Genomic DNA, 25651 nt, shown 5'->3' with positions numbered 1-25651 from the left:
GGACTGGTTATTACTAACACCATGTTCCAACATAAAAATGTGCACAAATTCACATGGAGAGAAGAGGCTAGGAATAAGAAAAGTCTCATTGACTATGTTATTGTTGATAGTGATGTTTTCTCCCTGGTGCAGGACACCAGAGTGTACAGAGGATTTGAAATTGGAAGTGATCACTATTTAGTCTTGAGCAGGATAAAATTGAATTTCATATTGAAAAAAATAACATGTAAGAAAGTTTTAAAGCGAATAAAAGTTGAGCAGCTCTCAGATGTAAACTGTAGACTAAAATACAGAAATATTATTGAAAAGAAAATGAAAGAGTTTGAGAACAGGAATCAAACCTTGGAGATTCAGTGGCAAACTCTGAAGAAACATTGATTGATTCTGCCAGAGAGGCATGTGGTGAGGTTGTGTGCAAAGATAAAAAAATCAGAACTCCCTGGTGGACACAGGAAGTTAAAGAGGCAGTGAAGGAAAAGAAGAAAGCATATCAAAAGTTCCTGGCAAATAAGTCAGCTTTTACTCTTACAGAATACAGAGACAAATGTAAGAAAGCTAAACAGTGTGTAAAACTAGCTAAACAAAAGTCATGGGAGGACTTTGGCAAGAATATAGAAAATAAATATCAAGAAGGTGGCAAAATATTCTGGAGGTTGTTGAAGAAGCTTAGGAATGGAGGAAAGAGTGCTGTAAAAGGAATTAGAGATGATAAAGGTGAAATGAAAACAGGAGAAAAAGATATCCTTGAAGTATGGAGTAATTACTTTGAAAAACTGCTAAATGAAACAAGCAGTGATGACAGCACAGTGATAAAAAAACACTGACCAGGCATGCAGTCAGGAATACATATCCATACTTGAAGTAGAAAAAGCCATCAAAGGCTTGAAATGTGGAAAGGCAGCAGGAGTAGATGATATTCGACCAGAAATGCTGAAGTATGGTGGTATAAGAGTCTTACAGTGGCTGCACTGCATAGTTCAGAAAGCCTGGACAGAGGGACGAATTCCCGATGATTGGAGTAGAGCTCTCATAGTACCCATATATAAAAAGGGAAATAAAACTGAATGTGAGAATTACAGAGGTATTTCCCTACTGAGTGTTCCTGGCAAGATCTATGCAAGTATACTTGAGAAACGGTTGAGAAGAATTGTGGAAGAAAAACTTGGTGAAGAACAAGCTGGATTCAGGCCAAATAGAGGCTGTCAGGATCAGATCTTCACTTTACGACAAATAGTCGAGAAAGCATGGGAATATAACAAAGATCTGTATTTAAGTTTTGTCGATTTGGAAAAGGCATATGACAAGGTGCCAAGAGAGAAGCTATTCAATACGCTGCAGTTATATGGTGTCAATGGGGCATTATATCAAGCAATACTTAGTCTTTATTTGAGTTGTGAGTCAGCAGTTAGAATTGAAGGAAGTACAGGAAGATGGTTTAATGTTAAATCTGGTGTGAGACAAGGATGTACATTATCCCCTCTGTTATTCATTATCTATATGGATCACATTATGAAGGAATGTGGTATTAAACCTGATATCAAAATTGGAGATGTTAATGTCAGCTCTTTACTTTATGCGGATGATGTTATACTTCTAAATAAATCCGCTACAAGTCTGCAAGATTCTCTGACTAAATTGAATAGCTGTTGTAATAGATATGGTATGAAGGTCAGCAATAAAAAGACAAAGACAATGAAAATAGGCAGAATCATTGAAAATGTCAACTGTGTTGTGAATGGAGAACCTGTGGAACAAGTAAAACATTTCAGCTACTTAGGCACAATTTTTACTGAAGATGGTAAACTAAATATAGAAATAGACAACAGAATCAGCAAAGCTGGTATCATGGGAAGTCAATTGAATAAATTCATATGGAATAAGAAAGAAATTAGTCGGAACACTAAATTAGCTGTATACAAGACTGTGTTCAAACCAATTTTAACTTATGGATCTGAGAGCTGGGTCAGAAGTAAAACACTTGACCAAAGACTAGAGACCGCAGATATGAGAGTTCTGAGAAAGATTAGAGGCGTGAACAGATGGCATCAATGGCAATATCATATTAAAAATGAGGATATTAGGAAAGAACTTGACATTGTCAGCATCCAGGAATGCGTTAGCAGAGCTAATCTCAGATGGTATGGTCATTTAAATAGAATGGGAGAGGAAAGATTAGCAAAACAAGTGTTCTCTGCCTGGTTGGCAGGAAACGACCCAGAGGAAGACCAAGATATAGGTGGATTGATATGGTACAAAGTGCCTTAGACGATAGAAATATAAGATCTGATAATGTTGGAGTCTTGACAAGTAACAGACTGATTTGGAGGAAAATTGTAGATAGGAAGTTAGTAATGATGTAATTTTTTCATGTAGTACTGTCATATCCTGTACACCCCTTGAGGGTACATGGCAGGAATTTGATGATGATGATGATCATCTGCCGAGTAAATATGAACAATAATACACACACACACACACACACACACACACACACACACACACACACACACACACACACACACACACACACACACACATCATCCATAAGCTCATCCTACTGTGCCTTAATCTGATTCAATATGTCCACATTCATAACTACTCAGGCAATGCATTCCACTCACCAACCACTCTCTATGTAAAGAACCTTTTCTTTACTCTCTTCTGCTCACACCCTCTTTATACAGTTTCCACGGATGGAAACTGTGTAAAGGATGGTTGTCTAGTATTCTCTAATAGAAATTTTGAGTGTTTGTGTTAAGTTATGGCTAATGCTAAATACCTTGATATTCCTGCCTGCTTGATTAGTGGAATGGGAGAATTGAAACCAATTTGAGTTGTGGATTATTGAAGGTCTTAAGAAAGATAGCCTCGCTATTAGGGTATTTTAACTGTAGAAAATCAAGCTTTAGAGATGTAATTGAAGTGGTCAGAGTTTGGAGAGCAATAAAGATAGCAAAAATGTGCCAGGATAGTTTGGTAAAGAATTTTGAGCCCAAACAGATCAAAGAGTGGGTGGGATTCATGGTTTTGCAATTTCTGACATAGGTTGTTATTGAAGTATTTTGTGTTGTTGGAAAGAGCTGTGTAATGTGTGGTTTGGGCATTTGAGGTGCCAGTCATTTTGAGGCTGCCAGCTAAGTTCTGCTACAATAATAATTCTGGTTTAAGATGACTGTAGAATTTTAGTAAGAATTGATATTTGTAGTTGTGTTTTTTATTTGTTGAATTTTTTTGTTCGTTTTTTTTTAAATTGTTTTTTGTTGGAAATTTTTGATACTCAGCAGTAAAGAAAACTTTTATTGAGTTGTAATTTATTATATATGTGGGAAGAAGAGATAATAAGGAAGTGAGGCATGCAGAGAGAGAGAAAAAGAGAGAGGTGATAAACTCTCAAATATACTGTTCAAACAGGGGATCCAATCCTGTCCCCACACTATATTCTCAACAAGTTCCCTCTGGATACCATTGTACTTAGTCTCCCTCCATTCATGAGCTGGCAAATAAGTAGCAGCAGGATTTATCACAAGCTGATTGGGAAGTCTTTGGATTATGCCATATTATGCCATAATTTTGAATTTCCTGCCACTTTTCTCTCTCTCTCTGTCTATCTATCTACTATCATCTCCCTAGTTTTTATTTTTCATCTCTCATTGCTGGTCAGCATTGCACCGTATTATACAGGTTGTATCACTCACATACGTAGTTTTCAATCCCATGCTTGCTGATATTACTGTTGATATGCCTTTGACTAGAGATAAATGACTTCACTGAAATATTATTATTCATGCTTCTCTTCATTATTTTCTTGTACTATGTGTCTAAAATCCTACACATTAAATAAATTAGTTTTGGTATTATTCTGCTGCTCTGTCAACAACTGTAAGCACTAACATCAATCTTACACATTCTATAATTTACACTGATTCTTGGCTGCTTTCATTTATTAGTGTCACACTATACAATATACTTAACCAGCTTTGACATGTTTACATGTCAGTAATTATATAGATGCAAAGTGTCTGTCAAAGTCAAAATAAGCTTTGGTTAATATTGAAATAACATAAATACGAAACTTAGAATTTTTATATATTTTATCCATATGGCTGTTTGGATGATCAAAATTAAATATAATTTATTAATAATTAATAAAAGTAATGTGTATTTTACTTGAATAAAGGTTCAAGAAATACATTGCACAAGCATCATGGTATTTGCTTCTTGGTTAAAACATCTGGATTCAAATTCTGTGGTCATCTTCAATTTCCTGATATGTATCCTCAAGGAGTGTTTGGGTTATTATGACAGTACTACATGATTAAGTTTACGTTATTATTAATCTCCTATCCACAATTTTCTTCCAAATTTGTCTGTTACTTGTGACTACTCTAATATTGTCATATGTAACATTTCATTCTTCTAAGGCATTTCTGACTGAATCAATCCACCTAGATCTTGGTCTTCGTTTGGGTCTCTTTCCTGCCATCTTAGCATCAAACAAATATTTTGCTAATTTCTCTCCCATTCTGTTTAAATTACCACACTACTTTAGATTAACCTTGCTCGCACATTCTTGAATGTTAACAATGTCAAGTTCCTTCCTAATATATTTATTTTAATATGATTTGCCATTGATACCATCTGTTCACTCCTTCTAATCTTATTCCATACATTATTCAGATTTCATCCCACCATACCAGCTTTGCTTATTCTGTTATCTATTTCCCAATTTAATTTGCCATCTTCATTAAAAACTATCCTTAAATAGATGAAATATTTTTCTGGTATTATAGATTCTCCATTGCGAATACAGCTTAAATTGTCAATATTCCTGTCTATGAGGGTGGTCTGAAAAGTTCTCGGCCTCGACTATAGATGGCAACATTATCGGCAAGATTTTTTTTTTTTTAAGTTGGTATACATCTGTCATAAGCATCCATGTGAAATTGCAATTCATTCTATCAAGTAGTTTGTTTTATACAGCTGTCTGAGGCAAAAGTGTTGTCTGTATCCCTTGAAATGGATAAAATTGCGTATCGTGTAGTTATAAAATTCTTTGTAAAAGAAGATTTAATGCCAAAAGAAATTCATTCAAAGTTCATAAAAGTTTATGGGCACTCTTCTCCTTCATTTTCGACAATTAAGAAATGGGCTGCCTTGAAGATGATCCGTGTGAATGACATCCAAAAAGTGTAACAACACAAGAAATTATTGATCAAGTGCACGATATGGTATTGGATGACTGGCGAGTCAAATTGCTGAGACTGTAGACATTTCAAAAGAATATGTAGGATATATTTTGCATGAAGAATTGCATATGAAAAGCTTTGCGCAAGATGGGTGTCACGCTTGCTCACAGCAGATCCAAAACGCACTCGCATGAAAATCTCTGAACAGTGCTTGGGGTGTTTTAACAAGAATAAAACTGGTTTTGTGCATCAATTTATTACTATGGATGAGACTTGCATACACCATTATATGCCAGAATTCAAACAGCAGTCAAAACAGTGGACAGAAGCCAAGTTCAGTGCCAGAGAAGACAAAGTTGGTTCCATCAACAGGAAAGGTCATGGCATCAGTGTTTTGTGATGCTAAAGGCATTTTGTTTATTAATTATCTTGAAAAGGGTAGAATAATAACCGGAGAATGTTATTTTGATCTTTTAACCAGACTAGATGAAAAAATCGTGAGAAAATACCTGGTTTGCAGAAGAAAAAAATCATCTTTCATCAGGACAATGCACCTGCCCATAAAGGTGTTTTGGCAATGGGAAAATTAAGGGATCTGCACTATGAATTGTTGGAACATCCACCCTATTCCCCAGATTTGGCTCCTTGACCTCTGACTTCTGTCTTTTCTCAAAACTAAAACTCTTCTTCGCTGGTCAGTATTTTTCTTTGAATCAAGAGGTGATTGCAGCTGTAGAGGAGTATTTTGCAGATCTTACTGAGACTACAGGAATGAGATAATGGCACTGAAGCATCACTGGAATAAATGTATTAGCTTAAGGAAGATTATGTTAAAAAAGTAAAATAATTTTGAAATTATAAATTTGTTTTTTCATTGTTATTTTCAGACCACTCTCGTATTTTCATAGTTTTGGTCTTTTTATTGCTGATTTTCATGTCAAGTTTGTTGCAGTTGTTATTCAATTTAATTAGAGATTTATTTTTGGATTTTATTTTATTATGATTATTTTATTAAACTAACTTAAATATTTCAAATTTTAAAAACATGTATCCAATTATTAATTTTTGAGGGTTTTGGTTTTTGCTGCCCTCAAACTTACTATTCATAGGCATTTCCTTATTGCTCTTAGTGTGTTAGTATGGCACTGAGCTACCTTTCACACAAAATGTAAAAAATATAAAAAGCATCTCATATTAATCTTCATGTCTTTAAACTTGTTGCAATATACTTGAATTGGAACACTTATAATTAACTGAGGGAGATGTCTTGATTCTTGAAAAGAGAAGCAGTTTTAATTGATAGATGGAATGGCAACCAAGTCTCTATAATTGTCTCCACATTTCTAGTTTTCTAGTTCTGTTAAGAACAAGAAAACTATAACCACAATGTCCAATATGAACATTCTGGTTATGGTGAGAAGTGTGATTTTAGAAAATAAAATCTTGTGCGTAGTTTTATTGGAATAGCCATTAAGCACAAATAAATTTGAGAGAGTCTGAAGTTCAGTCTTGAGATGGTCTTCATTCTTTGAAACTTTTAAGTTGATTCAAGCCATCTGCAGTGTCATAAGGACAGCACTCCCTTCTATAAAAGCTCAGGAGTATATAGAATTCCATGCTCATGTGGTTTTACTTACTTGGGATGGACAAGCTGTGGATCTAATGTAAGAAAGAAGGAACATTTTGGAGATGCTGAGCATAAAAGAAAGGAAAGATCTGCTCTGACTAACCATACTTCTAATACACTGAAGGGCTTGAATTAGAGATAGCTACCTAGTAATGTGTTGGGACCCCCCCCCCCCCCTCCTACACACACACACACACACTCCGGCCCTGATAATGCATCCTCCAGAGCTGTCCACAATTCACTCTATTTTGGTAGTGATGGAACATGGGTCTGAACACCCTGCTCGATGGTATCCTATCCCAAAGATTTTCGATGGGATTTAAATCAAGGCTTCTAGGCCACTTCATTATTTCAAAATCAACAAAATGCTCCTGGAACCAAGAAATAGCTGCCTTAACCTGTTAGATGAACAGTTGTCTTTCTGGTAGATGCCATCTCCATTAGGGTGCATGATGGGCATAAATAGGTGTAAATTGTCAGCCATGAGTTCCAAATACTGTGATGCATTGAGAGTCATTGATACACATACCAAAGGTCCCAAAGAAGTCAAAGAGGTCCCAAACTAAAGACACTCCAGGCCATCACTGAGCCACCACCAGCTTGTACAATTCCAACCTGACATGCAGGATCCATGGCTTCGTGAGGTTGGCCATATCCTCAGTCTTCCATCATCACTATGAAGTTTAAATCGTGATTCATCACTTCAGGCTACACATCTCCAATTTTCAATCATCTGGTTTTGATGTTCTTTAGTCCAGGCAAGGCATTCAGCCCAGTGTCATGCCGTTAGGAGTGGACTCTCATAGGCAGTGACTCCTGAAGCCAAGACAGTGAAGTGAGTGTTGCACAGTCCTTGCACTGACTTTCTGGCTGGAACCCTTGTTTAGATGGGAGGTGATCTGAGGTAATGTCTGGCCCCTATTGGTCCGTACAATGCAAGTCAGATGGCGAAGCCATGATCGATCAAGGCTGGTGCTCTTTGCAGTTTGTCTGGGTTCTTGTTTTTTTGCCAGAATTTTCATATTCCTGCAACACTCTTGAAACTCTCATATGAGAAAATCCAAGTTCATCGACAATTTTGGAGATTGAATGACCCATCCGTTGGGCACCTAAGATCTGCCATCTGTCAAATGCATCTAAATCCCATGTCTTTCCCATTACTCTCCTCACAACGAATACTTGGGGAAGCCAGCATTGACAGCTAAGTATAACCACAGTTTCAGCCACTTGTGTGTGCAAATGTGGGAGTTGGAGTACAGAATTTGCATAGCATCTCTTATTCCTAATTCAATGGCACTTAAGTGTACTTACCATGCAGTTAATTGAGAATCTTTGACAACGTCATATTTAGAAGAAATATTTTTAATCCAGACTTAAGGAATCAAGTGCAGTCATCCATTCATGCAGATCATTGAATAAAAACAAAGAATTTATATAAAGTGACATGAAAATCACTCATATCTTTTAACTTTGCGAACAGTTATCTTCATTTATTAAAGGCAGACAGCTAATGTGTGGCATGTGACTTTACATTCATTTGTTGACATGAATTGACATGTTTTTCTTTTAATGATTTTCAGTGGTTAGACAACTTTGATCTATTTTTATATATATTTTATTAATTAAGCACTGATGAAGTTACCAGTTTGTTATGGATGAGCAAAACTAAACTGGTTGTAAGTTTAAATATTAACATTATTTTAAATGTCTTTATTACTGTACATTATTTAATCATTAAACATTTGCTTTTAAATAAGCTTTTTTGAATGATTATATGGTTTTGTTTTATTTTATTTTTATCTAACAAATAAGTTCTTATAATCAATATTTTTAACATCTACAATAACACAACTCATCAAGTCCCACATTCTTTTTTATTATTTTCTAATTTGAATAGACTTATCAGAAAATATTTTCCTTTGAGAAATAGTAATTCATTTTATATAATATTCTAGATAAAACAAAAGTGTTTTGAAGCAACACATATTGAAGAATGTTTAAAAATAAAGTTTCAGAAGAAAGAACTAGATAACACAGATTGTTCAAATGTAAGTAAAATTACATATTTGTCTTCACTTATAATGCACATGCAGGTAGAGTTTGATTTAAGAAACTATTACATTCTTGAAAAACTTCACATAAATTGGAGCATAATTTACACTTTTTACTCTCATCATCATTCTGTACCTTCAGGGAATATACAAGATATGCTAGTCCTACCTGAAAAGTTTACATTCTTACCAAATTTCAATCAACAATTTTCCTACAAAGTGATTCCGTTCTGTAAGGACTCCAAACATCATTAGATCTTATATTTTGGTTTTTTAAGGTATTTTTTACTGCATCAATCCATCTAGATCTGTCTTCTGCTGATTTTTTTCCTGATATCCTGGCAAAAAATAACTTGTTTTGCTAAACTTGTCTTTTCCATTTTGTTAAAGTAGCTCTGTTCACACATTCCTGAATGGTAACTAAATAGGCAGAAACATAAAACTTTGGGTGGCCAAATTTAAAACTGGGCATCCTGAGGATGCCCAGTTTTAAATTTGCAACATAACTGAGAGGAGACCTCCGCATAGCCTTTAAAGGAATGTGGAGAACTGACCAGTGCTTCTGACCTAATGTCCAATCCTCACCTTCTCGTGGTTCACCCTGTAAGGTATCTACCTGGATACTGAATGAACAAGGATGGGCTGGCAATTTGGCATTTACCCGACCAAATTGTATTCTTACTGGCTTAACCAAAGCATAAAATCATGGTACAACATGACAGAATTTCATGCCAGCTGGTGTGCCGCCCAGTTAAACAAGGCCCCCATTGTTTTCGCTAGGGAATCGGGGCAAACAGAAAAAAAAGTAGCTACTGGAACAAATCCTAAAACCCACCCCAAGTCAGCATCACCAGAGTTCAAGATCGGTACTATCAACATACGAAGCCTGAATGACAACGAAATGGAGCTAGCTGAGGAATTGGATAAGTACCAGATCGACATAATAGGAGTGACTGAAACAAAAAAGGTAAAAACTGGTGAAATCTTTCTGAGCATAAATACAAAATGTTATATTCAGGCAATGACAGACAAGGAAAAGGAGTAGCAATAGTATTCAACACAAAATACGAGACTAACCTTCTTGAATGGAAGACGGTCTTGAATAGAGTGATGTGGGCAAATATCAGAATGGGGAAATGGACAATCACACTTATTTGTGCCTATGGTACCATAGAAGGGGTCTACTAAGATATTTGTGCCTATGGTCCTTGTTGGGGATCTAAATAGCAGAATAGGAAATGATTATCAGACATACAAAAATATATTGGGAAAATTTGGAGAAAAGTACAAAGCTGATAATAATGGCAAATACCTGTTGGATTTTTGCTCATGACATGGACTGGTTATTACTAACACAATGTTCCAAAATAAAAATGTGCATAAATTCACATGGAGAGAACAGGCAAGGAATAAGAAAAGTCTCATCGACTATGTTATTGTTGATAGCGATGTTTTCTCCCTGGTGCATGACACCAGAGTGTACAGAGGATTTGAAATTGGAAGTGATCACCATTTAGTCTTGAGCAGGATAAAATTAAATTTCATATTGAAAAGAAAAACATGTAAGAAAGTTTTAAAGTTGAACAGCTCTCAGATGTGAACTGTAGACTAAAACACACAAAGATTATTGAAGAAAAAATGAAAGAGTTTGAGAATAGGAACCAAACCTTGAAGATTCAGTGGCAAGCCCTGAAGAAAACATTGATTGATTCAGCCAGAGAGGCATGTGGTGAGGTTGTCTATAAGGATAGAAAAATCAGAACTTTATGGTGGACACAGGAAGTTAAAGAGGCAGTGAAAGAAAAGAAGAAAGCATATCAAAAGTTCCGGGCAAATAAGTCAGCTTGTGCTCTTAGAGAATACAGAGACAAATGTAAGAAAGCTAAACACTGCGTAAAACTAGCTAAACAAAAGTCATGGAAAGACTTTGGTAAGAACATAGAAAATAAATATCAAGAAGATGCCAAGATATTCTGGAGGTTGTTGAAGAAGCTCAGAAATGGAGGAAAGAGTGCTGTAAAAGAAATTAGGGATGATAAAGTTGACATGGAAACTGGACAAAAAGATATCCTTAAAGTATGAACTAATTACTTCGAAAAATTGCTAAATGAAACAAGCAGTGATGACAGCACAGTGTTTAAAAACACTGATCAGGCATGCAGTCAGGAATACATATCCATACTTGAGGTGGAAAGGCAGCAAAAGTAGATGATATTCTACCAGAAATGCTCAAGTATGAAGGTATAAAAGTCTTACAGTAGAGGTATTTCTCTACTGAGTGTTCCTGGTAAGATATATGCAAGTATACTTGAGAAACGATTGAGAAGGATTGTGGAAGTGAAGCTTGGTGAAGAACAAGCTGAATTCAGGCCAAATAGAGTCCATCAGAATTGGATTTTCACTTTACGACAAATAGTTGAAAAATCATGGGAATATTATAAAGAACTGCATTTAAGTTTTTTGATCTGGAAAAGGCACATGACAAGGTGACAAGAGAGAGAGAAGCTATTGAAAACACAACAGTTATATAGTGTGAATGGGGCATTATATCAAGCAATACTTAGTCTTTATTTGAGTTGTAAGTCAGCAATTAGAATTGAAGGAGCTTCTATCTGATGAAGGAAAGTGGCATTAAACCTGATATCAAAATTGGAGATGTTAATCTCAGCTCTTTACTTTTTGCAGATGATGTTTATACTTCTAAATAAATCCGCTACAAGTCTGCAAAATTTCCTGGCAAAACTGAATAACTGTTGTAATGGATATGGTGTGAAGATCAACAATAACAAGACAAAGACAATGAAAATAGGCAGAAGCATTGAAAATATCAACTGCATTGTGAATGGAGAACCTATAGAACAAGTAAATCATTTCAGTTACTTATTCTCGATTTTTAGTGAAGATGGTAAATTGAATATGGAAATGGACAACAGAATCAACAAAGCTGGTGTGGTAGGAAGTCAACTGAATAAATTTATATAGAATAAGAGAGAAATTAGTCAAAACACTAAATTATTATGTATATAGGACAGTGTTCAAACCAGTTTTAACTTATGGATCTGAGAGCTTGGTCAGAAATAAAACACTTGACCAAAAACTAGAGACAGCAGAAGTGAGAGTTCTGAGAAAGATTAGGGACATGAACAGATGGCATCAATGGCAATAGCATATTAAAAACGATGATATTTGGAAAGAACATTGTGAGCATCCAGGAATGCATTAACAGAGCTAATCTCATATGTTATGGTCACTTAAACAGAATGGGAGAGGAAAGATTAGCAAAACAAGTGTTCTCTGCCAGATTGGCAGGAAAAAGATATAGGTAGATTGATACGGTAAAAAGTTCCTTAGAAGATAGAAATATAAGATCTGATAATGTTGGAATAACAGACAGATTTGGAGTTAAATTGTAGATAGGAAGTTAGTAATGATGTCAATTTTTCATGTAGTACTATCATATCCTGTACACACTTGAGGGTATATATCAGGAATTTGATGATGACGATCCTGAGACAACAGATGCCCTAGCTGAGGAAGACTTCCACCTGGGGGTGGAGGTCTTCCATCGATCACAACTGAAAACATCGATGCTGTGCATGCTATGATCCTTAATGATAGATGAATAACAACCAAAAAAATTGCATGCTCTGGGGATATCCAAGTATTGAGTTGGAGTCATTATTCACCAACATCTGGATATGCAGAAGCTCTCAGCAAAGTGAGTCCTCAAATGTTTGAATGCCAACCAAAAGAGAGAATATGTGTGCTGTCATCTCAAGGGAGTTTGGGTCATTTTGAGAAATATCAGGTGCAAATTTTTTGGCTCATTTTGTGACTGATGATGAAACATGGCTTGATCACTATGACCGAGAGACCAAAGAACAGTTAGTGGAGTGGAGACACAAAGGTTCTCCGTGACCAAGGAAGTTCCGAATCCGAAAGTCAGCAGGGAATTTGGGATATGGATAGTGTAATCCTTACCAAGTAACTGAAAAAAGATGAAACTTACAGCAGCAGTTTATTCAATAACTCTGAAGGAATTGAAGAAGGTACTGAAGAAAAAATGCTGCAAGAAACTGAAGAGAGGCATGTTGTTTTTGCAGGACAACGCACCTGTTCACATTGCACCTGAAACCCAACAGATAATACACATCTTGGGCTTTCAGCGTCTGCCTCACTCACTCTATTTGCCAGTCCTTCCCCCCCCCCCCCCTTCCATCTGCTATTTCATATTCCCAGATTTAAAGAAACACCTGAAAGGACCAAAATGTACCACAGATGATGCAGCATATCTGTAGCTGAGGAGTGGTTTGTGCAACAAGGGATAGACTTTTTTCTCAGAGGATTGCAAATGATGCAGCAACATTGTAACAATTGTATAACACTTCATGGAGAATATGTAGAATGTTGTGTAAGTTACAATGTTCTACCTCACTTCTTTTATGATAATTATCACAACTTTTCAGTTGTGATAATTATCACAACACCCTCTTAAACCTTCTGTAAACATCACAGAGAACTTTCCACAGACCACTTTCTAATCATGGTCACTTGCCTCTGAATCCTCTTCACTCTATCATATCTATATATCAATAGGTGACCAGACTTTAGCAGAGGAGTAATCCAGATATGGCCTTATAAAGTGATATCATAATGTCCTTATCTCTGCTTGTTAGTGTATTCTTCAATAACCAAGTAATCCTATAAAGTGCCCTTGGATACATTTGCAGTATGGTATCTGAACTTCAACTTCCTATCCACAACATCTCGAAATCTTCTTTGCAGTGTTGGTAGATAGGAAAACACATCCTAAAGCTTCATCACTTTCCTGGAATACAATGCCATCAGTGTGGTAAATAACTTGTAATATTTTGCCTATACTGTTGGCCTGTTGAAATCAACCTGCAGGCTTTCTACATCACCTCGATTAACTATTATACTACAAATTTTGCATCATCAGTAAACAACTGAATATTTCTCTTCAAGCAATTTTTTTCTGTACTATTTATGTACAGAATAAAAAGCAGTGATCCAAGCAAAGAGCCTTGCAGGACACTGATAGGTATCACCTGCTTTCTCCTGGATTCCATTCCTCCATATGTCAATTAGCCATCCTTATATCCATATCACCAGTTTCATATCTATCTCCATTTGTTCCATTTTGCATAACACAGTTTCACATGGTATCCTATCAAGCAGCTTTGCAAATCCTGGAATATCATGTAAGGCATGACCTTCACAAAGCCATGCTAACCCACCCCATAGCATATCATATTCTTTTCCACTCATTGCAAAATTCTTTGTGTAGTCTTTGACTAACTCTTCCAATATCTTTACCATTACTCCAGAGATACAGATTATCTATAATTTGCTACCACAATCTTGGAGCCTCCTTTATGCAGTGGAGCTATTTTGTCCTCCTTCCACTTCCTTGGCATTTTATGAGAGCTGTGACTTGAGTCACACAGTGTGGTCAGGGGCAATGTCATTTTCTTTACACATTATCATTATACATGAGCTGATATCCCATCTAATCCCACAGAGATTCTGCAATATAGTGGGTACTTCCAGTTCATCAACCTCTGTTCTCAGTGCCTAAGGCTGCTATTTTCAGTTCATCACATCTGTGACTGCAATTATTGACTTTGAAAACTGTTCCCTATAAGACACGGCTGTTTTTTTAACTATTTCTGTCACCTCGCTACCATCAGCAGTCATATGCTTTCAAATAAGTTGTACTTCCATAACTTTTTACTTGCTACATAGCAAAAGAACTCTAGGTTGGCCTGCTCAACTAATTTCTCATAATTTGATTTTGCCTGAGCCTTGTACTACTTATGAGCTTGCTAATCCTCTGTCTCCTTAATATGTCGTCCATGACATTTTCTATTTTGCAGCTTTTGCTTCCTTCAGATGTCCTTTGACCATCTCTTATGCACTGTTAACATGCTTTCTTTGCAAATCCTTATGCCATGGCACTGCTTCAAAATGCCTCCTAAGTTTGTCATAATGACTTGTCCTGTGGTTCCACATATACCTAACTTAACTCCTCTTAACTGAAAATTCCATGTTTGACAACCTTCCAAGTCAACACCACATGATCACTCTCCCTAACTGGAGGCAGCATGGCCACCTTTATTATTATTATTATTATTATTCGAAGGAAATAATTGTCTTGGTTGGTACAAATGATTTAACTTTCAGTTTTCAACTTCTGATTGTAACCTCCTTCTGCTATCTTTGCTTTGAAGAGCATGAAATTATGCAGTGGCAATGTGATTTACAGCCTCTCCATTCATGTTGAAATTGCAGAATGCATAGCAACTCTTATAGCAGTCTAACCACCCACAACTTGGAGCAAAAGTCTGTTGGCTGCTTTTCATCTTTCATAAGATCTTCATACAAATTTTTTGTCTTCTCTCATATGACCACTCAAGATGAAGGCTTGTTCTGCAGGTTCTTATGCTTGATCCATATAGCCAGCATCCTTTCCATTTTCTCATTTGCATGACATCAAGATTTTGTTACTAATCATTGACAATCGAGTGCTTTGCAAATTGTATGAGCCATTATCGCTGTAGAATCACTCAGTCCTGTGGCCTTTTGAATGTCAATGCTACATTCATCTCTTTCAGATCGATTCAGAACTTCCAACTTCACCTGTGACGGATGGGATTTCATAGGCCTTTTCTTCAGTTGTTCTTTCTTCTTTTTCACTCTTAGTTTCATTTGTTTTTTCTCTTGTCATACATCCTGCTGAAAGGGTGCAGTTATGTTCTTCATTTAATTTCCAGAGACCACATTTCTAAACATAAACAGATTTATTAAAATAAACAATATAACCCAACAAGTTTTGTAAGTCACCAGACTTACATCATCAGGTATAAAATGTGACTTGTATAAAAGGGACTAGTAAAAAAATAATTACACACAAAAGATACTTTAAAAACTTCATCATTCTAGTACATATAAACAGAGTGACTGATAAACAGTTGTAATAACTAATATGCAGGCAAATATAATGCTAGTTGTTGCTATCACATTCTGTGGCATAAAATGTTGAAGTTCTGATAACATCTGTTATGTGTAGTTAATTTTTTCTGTCTTTTTTTTGCACAAATCTTGTACTAGTGATGTAAATCCTATAGCTTATGCAACACGTTGGGTTGTTAATTTTAATAAGTCTGAGATATTTCATATTTTTAAGATTTTAATAAATCTTAGAAATATGCAGTCTCCATACTGGAAATTATATCAAGATTTGTTAAACCACAGAAATATCAGTGTTCAAATTATATTCTTGTTTAATTCTTTACCCAAGTGCAAAGAATGTATGTGGAGTATCATCGCACTAAACTACTTGTATATACAACAACAACCATGGGTTCAACACCCCTAGGTGTCGGATGCCATCTTGATATGATTCTTCCATTACATTCTATTTTGTGTAAGATGATTAAATTTGTGTAGAGAGTTTCCGCACTACTTGACAATGTCATCACTCCATTCTCTGTTTGATCTTCCTCTTTTATTCTTTCCTTCAATCATTCCAAACGGCAGCATTTTTAATTTCTTCTCATCGTTCATTCTACATATATGGCCAAATAGATGTAGTTTCCTTTTGATTATTTTCTGGATCAAGTTTTCTTTTGGTTTGTATTTGTCTCTATATTTCCTTGTTGTTCGCTTTCTGGATCCAGCTTATTCTCAAGATCCTTCTATAGCACTTCTTCTCGAATGCTAATATCCTCCTTTTAGATTCTCTCAGGAGTACCAAGGGCTCACATCCATAGAACATGCTGCTGAAGATACAGGTTTCCACAATATGCAGTTTAGTGTGTATCTTTATAGCTCAGCTCTTTCATATTTTGTCCATGGCTTTTAAGATAGCTGTTGCTCTGGCTATTCTAATTTTTACCTTTTTTTTTTTTTTTTTTGTGTGTGTCTGTGGGGGGGGAGGGGGGTGCTAAGTCATGCATCATGTAGCATCCAAGATATGTGAAGTGTTCCACATTTTCAGTTGAAATCCTTCTATGGTAACTTTGTTCAGTAATTCCTGTTGTCCAAATATCAATGTTTTAGTTTTTTCAAAATTGACATTTAGCGCATATCTTTTTCCTTCTGCGTATAATGTTTGCAGTGTCCATTCCAGCTTTGCTGCGTCTTCTTCAATCAGGACGATATCATCTGCAAAGCAGAGGTAGTTTATTCTCATGCCATTTATTGAAATGCCTCCACCTTCTTTAATCTTATCTAGTGTTCTTCCCAGATGTGTGATGAAGATGATTGGTGATATTGGGTCCCCTTGTCTTGTGCCAAACCAATCTCAAGTCACACCAACTATTCTGACTGTTTATCCACACCATAGGATTCCAAGGCTGCCCGTGTTATATTTTGCTCAATATTATCAAAGGCTTTTTGGAAGTCCTCGAAACAGCAGTATATCTTTTTGTTCTTTCTTTGAGCTTTCTCTGCTTGTTAGTCTTAGTGCGAGTATTAGTTGCACTGTTCTTCGATTTTTTTGAAATCCAGCTTGCTCATCAGGAAGATGTGCCTCCATATGACCCTTTGTATTCTGTAAGTATTTGCAGCAGCACTTTGCCAAGATGACTTATTAGTGCAATAGTTCTGTAATTAGTGCATCATTCTAAAGCACTGCCTTTCTTATGAAAAACAACCAAGTCTGATTTTTTCCCTTCTTTGGGGGCATATCCTTATCTCCATATGTCATTACATTGCTTATGCATTTCTTTTATAACCAGTTCTCCCTCATATTTTAGCATCTGGCCTATCATGTTGTGATTTCTAGGACTCTTGTTGTTCTTGAGATGTTTTAATGCCTTGCTCACTTCCTCTTCTAAAATGTCATAATCTCTGCTGGTGGAGAGATTGCTTTTAGTTCTTTGACTACTTCTGTCACAATATTATTTAGTTAATTTTTATATAGATTGCTGCAATATCTTGTCCATCTGTGTATGATTTTAGTCTTGTCCATCAATACTTTATCATCTTCGACTGCTACTGATCTTGTTTGCTACTTCCTATTGACATTTTTAGAGGTCCATAAACTTCTAAGTTTATAGACCTCTCTCGTTTTGTGTTCTCCACAGTACCGTTCAATGTCCTTGCATTGATTCTCCATCCATTTGACTTTGTTGGATCTTGCTGCTTTCCATACTTCATTGCATTTTTGACAGTATAACTCATCTGCTGCCTCTGAAACATCTCTTTTAAGTTTCAGTTTTCTTTTCTCTTGTACCAATTTCAGGGTTTCCTGAGTTATACATTTCTTGTTGATCTTCTCTCTTTCAGGAATTACTTCCTCTACCACTTTTTTTTAGTACTGTAGTCGGTCATTCTGCTCTTTTATTTATATTTTGTTTTTCACTTGTGGTCCAAAGCTTCGTTTCCAGTATGTCCTGATATGCTGTTCTTAACCTGTCTTTCATTTAGTCTTGAAATGTCTCTAGCTTTTTGAACTTTCCTTTGTTTTCTGTTTCAGTTTGTCATATATTCGCAATCACTAAGCTGTGGTCTGAATCAATATCAACTCCTTGGAATGATCTGCACTGATGCTCTCCATTTCTGGTCTATTAATATCAGGTCGAACATATTCCTATGCCCCATCGAAGGAACACCATATCCATTTACGACAATCTTTTTGTTGTTGGAATTTGGTATTGCAAATCATCAATTCGTTATCAGTGGCAAATTCCAGAAGCATCTCTCCACATTCATTTCTTTCTCCATATCCAAATTTTCTCATTACCTTTTCCCATCCTGTGTTATTTCTGCCAATCTTTGCATGACTCCTTCAATTTCTATTTTAATTTCAATTTGTAGATCTCTGTAAAATCTTTCAATGTCTTCATCTGCACTCTCCGCAGTGAGTGCATGTACTTGAACGGTCGAGCACTGAATCTTTGAAAATTAAATGGTTGGGCACTGAATCTTCATGAATCATGCTTCATGAATGAAAGTAAGCCTGCTTCATGCTTACTTTCATTTCCTGACCAGAGAACTCTTCCATCATTTGTTTCTCCTGACAGTGTCTATCTCATTTCTGAAATACCCAAGATGTTGCATCTGTATTTCTTTTTGAAGCAACTGCAATTTTCCAGTTGCCCATAGTATGTGGACATTCCATGTACCTATTGATATTCCATCCCTTACAGGCTTCAGTTCGATTTCTTTGTCTTTGTTTTCAGTAGCTGATTTTTTGGTCCAACCCTGATTGCTCAATTGGGGATGCTGACCTGGTTTTACCGGGTGACGTCCGAGCCAGCACGAGTCTTTTCTCTTGTTCTTTGTCATCAGATTTCTCTTTTTCATCAGATCATATTTTCTCTTTACTGTCAGCACATCGACACTTACCTGACAAACCCTCAGTCTTCCTTGAAGAGCTTGGGAGAGATGCAAGAAGGAGCATATAGGTTGTACATACAGGATGATCAGAATTAAAGTATCCCTGTTTAAGGCTTTGTGGAGTACCATCCAGTTATAGAAATGCTGCCAAACTGTGCAGAAATATATTGTGCATCATTTGGAAGCAATATCTGAGAAGAAAAAAAAAGTAGTTCTAAAAATCACCACCAGGGTGTGTTCCACACCAAATACATGGGATTTGCCTATCATGCAACTTGGCAAGTGCAATGAGGGTTTAAAAAGATGGACACAGGATTTTTCTCTTCATTCTGGTTTTTAATACTGTCCAAAGTGATGGCACTAACCTTGCCCAAATGTGCTTTGCTTGTGCACCTAAACAATTGCGATGCTGTTGCTGCAACCATGAATTTCATTGCCTGAAGAAATGTTGATGAGGTCCACTATCTCCATGTGCCCCTGCAATGAATGATTAGTCATTTTGAAGAAATGGGATTGTTGAGAGTTAGACCTGGCAGAGGTCACAAACAAACCAACCAATTCACAACAAGCGAATGAAGTTGCTACTGCTACTGTTCTAAAAATTCTACAGAAGATTCTGCTTTTCTACACATTCAAGATAACCCTGACACAGGAGTTGTGTCTGCAGGGCTTTGAAAGTCAACTGACATTCACTTTAACATTCCTTGCTTGAATGGAGTTGGATGCTATGTGGCAGTGGATGATTTTGTGGGGAGATGAGGTACACCTTCACTTGAATGGGGCTGTGAATACCCACAATTGCCAGGTATGGGCTATGCAAAACCCGAATGCAAAACAACAATTTCCTTTGCATTCATCCGCAGTTTCTGTCTGGGTGGGTTTACAGCTTCATTTATCATTGGACCATTCTTCTTTGAGGACATTCATCAGTCGGGTTATGTGACCTGCTCATTTATTGCTAAAAGGTATTGCAATATGATAAATAATTTTGGTGTGCCACAGCTACAGCTTGTGCATGGATTTGGTCATTTTCATGTAGGATGGGGCCACTCCACACATCAGTCAACCCATACAGGAGATTCTTCAAGAACATTTCACAGAAGCCAGTGATCACCTGTGCATTTCCCTCTACATGGCTGCCTCGTTTACCTAATCTGACACCATGTTATTACTTCTTCTGGGCATTTATCAAAGACAAGGTTGGGATCATCCTGATAACTTGCCGGCACTGAAAGACAGCATAACACAGCATGTGTGCAACATGTTCCCAACCAGTTGCATCCTGTCATTGAACACACTCTGTAAAGAAACAGAAAAAGTACTACATTTGCATTTGATACATCATGCACCCCTGGTAGTGAATTTTGAAACTACTTTTTTCCCTCAGATATTGCTTCTGCATGATGTATTCTTGCAAAGTTTTGCAGCATTTGGATCCCTGAGTGGTGCTCCACAAGGCCTTAAGCAGGGATACTTTAATTTTCATCTCCCTTATATAATGCTGTTGACTTCACATCAGTTGCCTTAGTATCCTATAATGTAAAGCACACTTCCTTTCAGATATTTGTTGGTATGCATTATAGCAAGGGTCACTAATGAGACCAGTGGAAAATATATCACCTCGCATTAATTCAATCTTGGTATCTTGCTGGGCTGTCTCCCTCTTGATGAGAATTCACTAAAGGTTGAAACCATTCTGGGTCCAGTATAGAGTAAATATCCATACTGAGAAATTTGCTTTTGTTGTCAATCTCTGTTAAGGATGATTGTAGTAAGCATTGCCTTAGTCTGCTAGTTGGAAATTTGGGTATCATTTTTTAGTCTTTTAGGGCCATTTTTCTAGAGGCATATAATTGTCAGTTAGCAGTTTGCCATATTTATTGTAAGAGCCAATATAAAACAAGGGAGCCTTGTGGAACTAAGGAGTAGCATGCTTAACAATTTTTATTAAGCAGAGGGCTTGCGTTTATATCACTTTATTCAAAATATATCAAAATCATTTTTCACAGGAGATGGAAAGAACTCGGAGTGTTTGTTGAGAGCTCCTGATAAGATAAGTGTTATTTTAAGTTCTCATTGACAATTTTGCTTGAATATTATGTAGTTTTGTTTGCTTTTTATCTTAGTGTGTCTGCTTTTGGTGTTATTTCAATTATTAATTTGATAAGATATGATAGAAGCGTGCACATGGCTCCGGTAAGAAGGAAAATAATGGCAGCCAGTAATAATGGTTCACCATCTTTGTTCAAAAATTGTAACATAAAAGAGATTATTCAATGTCCTATCTGCGAGATGTATGCTTTGCGGACAGCGGGTGAAGTCTGGTTAGATGATGATAGTGGAGTGAATGTGTGCAGAAAATGTAAGGAAAATGAGGAATTAAAGTGTTTTTCAGGTTGTGAGTGTGATATTTTTGTTGGATGTCAGAATGTAGAAAATAGCGATATGATAAGAAATTGCAAGGTTGTACCAGAGAGCTGTGAGGACGGCATTGAAAGTGAAAATGAAGGTAATAATACAGAGCAAATGAATGGTTTAACAGATAATAAAAAAGATGAGATAGATGCAATGAGTGAGATCGCACGGTTGAGCAGAGCGATATATAGGGCAAAGTGGCAGCTGGAGCGTATGCACAAATGTCTACCGAGTTTACCAGCCAATAAAAAAAAGTATGATAAGAAAAATAAGAGTATGATTGTGAACGTAAACAAAATGAAGGAGCGAGTGCTGTATGGAGATTCGTTAGTATGAGGTGTGATAGTTAAAAATTTGACAAAATCGTACCAACCTGGTACGACCATTAAGAACGTAAGTGAGTCTATTAGGGAGCAAAAGCAAAGGATGAAAGAAATGATAGTGGTGGCAGGTATGAATGATTTGAAAGTAGATAAAATGGATATGATAGAGGACCCGAAGGAATTGTTTGAGGTAGCAAAAGAAAAGGGTGAGAGAGTTAGGATGGTTACTCTGTTGCAGCGGTATGACAGTGAAGAGTTTAGGAGGGCCATAATTGCTAATGACTTTATGCGCAGGTTATGCAGGATGAGTGGTGTGGAATTTGTGGACGTGTGGAGCTAGTTCGATGTCTGAAAGAATCTGTATAAGATGGATGGCTTTGATTTAAATGGATTCAGTGTAAGGAGACTTGAAAAAGTGTTGTTGAATGAAGTGGATGTGCAGAATCAGAGAAACTAGATTTATTAAGGGGGGGGTAGATATGCAGACCTTAGGGAGGCAGTTGAGTGTATGAATGAGTATAATATGCCCAAGCGAATAAGAAAGACAACAAATCAGAATGGGATAGTTAGTATAAGGCATCAAGGTAGGGATGGGACTAATGGACTTCTGCAATTTATGTATACTAATGCTAGGAGTATTAGGAACAAGAAGGAAGAATTTTTGGCCTTGGTTGGCACTTCCAGACCACAGGTTATTGGCATTAGTGAAACATGGCAGACTGAAGATGATATAACTAGTGGGACTGAATGTGAGGGGTATAGTGTGTTCAGGAGTGACAGGGAGAATAAAATGGGGGAAGGAGTATTATTGATGATAGCTGATGAGCTGTAGCCAAGGAGAATAGAAGTTGAATTGCAGGATAGAGAAAAGAGCACATTTGAGGCCATTTGGTATGAGATTGAAGCCAGCAGAACAAAGTATACAATTGGGTGCTTCTATAGACCAGGTGGTGGAATAGATGGTGGAGATAGTATGCATAAGCAAATAGAAGAAATGAGTGGAAGGAGGGTAATTATTATGGGAGATTTCAACTATGGTAACATTGATTGCAAGGAGGAGAGGACACATGGGAGGAAGGAATTGGATTTTATGCAGTTATTAAGGGATAACTATCTGCGACAGCATGTAATGGAAAATACTAGGGGTCAGAGAGTGCTTGACCTAGTAATTGCATCTGAGGATTTTGACCACATTGATGAATATGACCACATTGCCACCAGTTGGTGAGAGTGATCATAGGGTCTTAACTTGGGAGATGGCGAAAGGTGTGGAATTTACAATTAAGACAGGGTACATGTGGAATTATCGGGCTGGTAAGTATGACGAGCTTAGGAGTTTGATTGGTTCAGTGCCATGGCATGTAAAACTGCAAGGGCTGGATGTTGATAGTGCATGGGAGGTAGTTAAGAAGTGCTTGCATGAAGCAATGGCTGACTGTATACCTAGAGTCCGAATAATAAATCAAGTAGGGGTTAAATGGATGAATAACACCATTAAGCTTGAGTTGCAAAAAAAGAAACAACTATGGAGGGAATTTAAGGAGAAGGGTGACCGGCAGGCACATGAACGGTATAAAGCGCAGGCCAGAAGGGTGACGAGTGTGGTAAGAAAAGCAAAAGCGGATTATGAAAGAACATTAGCCATGCAGGCTAAAGAGAATCCCAAACATTTTTTTCGATATGTTGCAAGTAAAAGAAAAAATGTATATCGCAGATTGATTTTAAAGAATGCCAATGGTAGGGAGATAACTGAATCAGTTGATATAGTAGAATTACTGAGTGAGCACTTTGCAAGAGTATATCATTCTGGTGGTGACATTGCAGAAATGGAAGAACCAGCAGCTTATAAGGGAATTGTAGTGAATGAAGTGGAGCAATAGTCTATTGCAAAACCTGAATGTCAATTCATCTGCGGGATTGGATGGTATACCAGCTCTTGTCGTACGAGAAGAGGCTAAAAAATTGTTAGTGGCTTTGATCATTTTGTTTAATTTGAGTCTCGGGTCTGGGTTAGTCCCAGGGGGGTGGAAAGAGGGGAAAATAGTTCCACTGCATAAATGGGGTTCCAAGACTGCTGTTGAAAATTACTGGCTGATCAGCATATCAGGAATTGTTGTCAAGGTCTTGGAGAAAATAGTCAAGAGGAAAATACAAGATTGGATAGATGAAATGGAATACTGTATGGGGGACAGCATGGTTTTGTGAAGGGTAGATCATGCCTTAGTAATTTGCTCACGTTCTATAACACAGTGATGGCTGAACTCGATAAGGGTAACGGGTTTACAGTGATTCTACTGGACCTTGCTAAAGCCTTTGATAGGATACCACATGGAATTCTAATCAGTAAACTGCAGCATATGAGATTGGATGTAGGGTTGGTGAGATGGATAGGAGGGTGGTTGATGGAGAGATATCAGAGAGTGGTTTATTCAGGAGTAGAGTCCAAAAGACAGCCTGTGACTAGTGGTGTGCCGCAGGGTTCTGTTCTTGGACCACTGCTGTTTAATTTGTTCATTAACGATATAGGAAAGGATCTGAGAGGAACTGTGCAACTGTTTGCTGATGATGCAAAGTTGGGTAGAGCAATAGTGAATGCTAAGGATGTCAGAATTTTGCAGGATGATTTGGATAGTTTGGAGAACTGGGCTAAGGAGAATGGATGTCAATTTATTGTGGAAAAATGTAAGTTTTTGCATTTTGGGGTGAAAAGATTAGCAGCAGTATATCACATTGGTGGAACTGTAGTCCAGGAGATTGATGAGGCCAGGGATTTAGGAGTGTTGGTGGATAGGGAGTTGAAGTTTAGGGGACACATTACAAAAGTGGCAAAATCAGCTCATCAAATCACTTGGTCGCTGAAAAACACGAGCAGAGACAAACAGGTTATTGTTCCTCTATATAGAGCCTTGATAAGATCCCATCTAGACTACTGTGCCCAGATATGGGTGCCAGGGTTTCTTGGTAATTATGAATGGAATTACTTCTTGATGGGAGAAGAGGTGGAGAGGATCCAGAGACGAGTGATCAAGATAATAGCAGGACTATGGAATGAACCTTATGAGAACAGGTTGAAGATTTGTGGGCTGCTGAAATTGGTTGATAGGCCGAAAAGGGGTGATATGATTGAGACATTCAAATTACTGAAGGGTTTCTATAAGATTAATCCAGAAGATATTTTTGAGAATAGGACTGGTGGGAGGACTAGGGGCCATCCATGGAAGCTTGATAAGAATGTGGTTAGCAAGGGTGTTAGAGCTAGGTTTTTTACTTGGATAGTGATAAATGAGTGGAATAAGCTGCAGAGTGTGTTGTGGCCATGACTGTAAATGAGTTCAAGGTGAAGTATGATAGATACTGTGTGAATGTTGAATAGTTGTTCTTGACATGATGTTGGCCTCCCTCGATGAGACTAAGGACTCCTTGGAGCTGCCCATAATAATAATAATATATCACTTCTGCATTAATTCACAAGATTGAAACCTTGGTATCTTGCTGGGGCTAGCTCCCTATTGATGAGAATTTGTTCAAGGTTGAAAATGTTCTGAATCCAGTATAGAGTGCTTATTGATACTGAAAAATTTGGTATTAAGGTATGAAACTTCATAATAAGTTTGGTCTTGTTTCATTCATAAATTCTGTCTACTTGTTGAGCATGGATGTTATATTAAGGCAGTACTTTGTAGT

General features: G+C 37.0%; 1 protein-coding gene across 1 annotated transcript in view; it reads left to right on the top strand.

The window, feature by feature from the left end:
- The window catches only part of Glg1 (Golgi apparatus protein 1), a 285095-nt gene that overhangs the window by 223050 nt on the left and 36394 nt on the right, over window positions 1-25651 (top strand). Inside the window, exon 20 of the mRNA XM_090398148.1 lies at window positions 8769-8861. Within this exon, the coding sequence (XP_090254274.1) occupies window positions 8769-8861 (93 nt within the window). The remainder of the gene's footprint in view (window positions 1-8768; window positions 8862-25651) is intronic.

Source organism: Typopeltis vanoorti, chromosome 9 (genome assembly GCF_054136105.1).
Source record: "Typopeltis vanoorti isolate ZY-2024b chromosome 9, IOZ_Tvanoo_1.0, whole genome shotgun sequence".
NCBI lineage: Eukaryota > Metazoa > Arthropoda > Arachnida > Uropygi > Thelyphonidae > Typopeltis > Typopeltis vanoorti.
The sequence above is the reverse complement of the archived record's forward strand: the minus strand, read 5'-3'. Positions and strand labels throughout refer to the sequence as shown.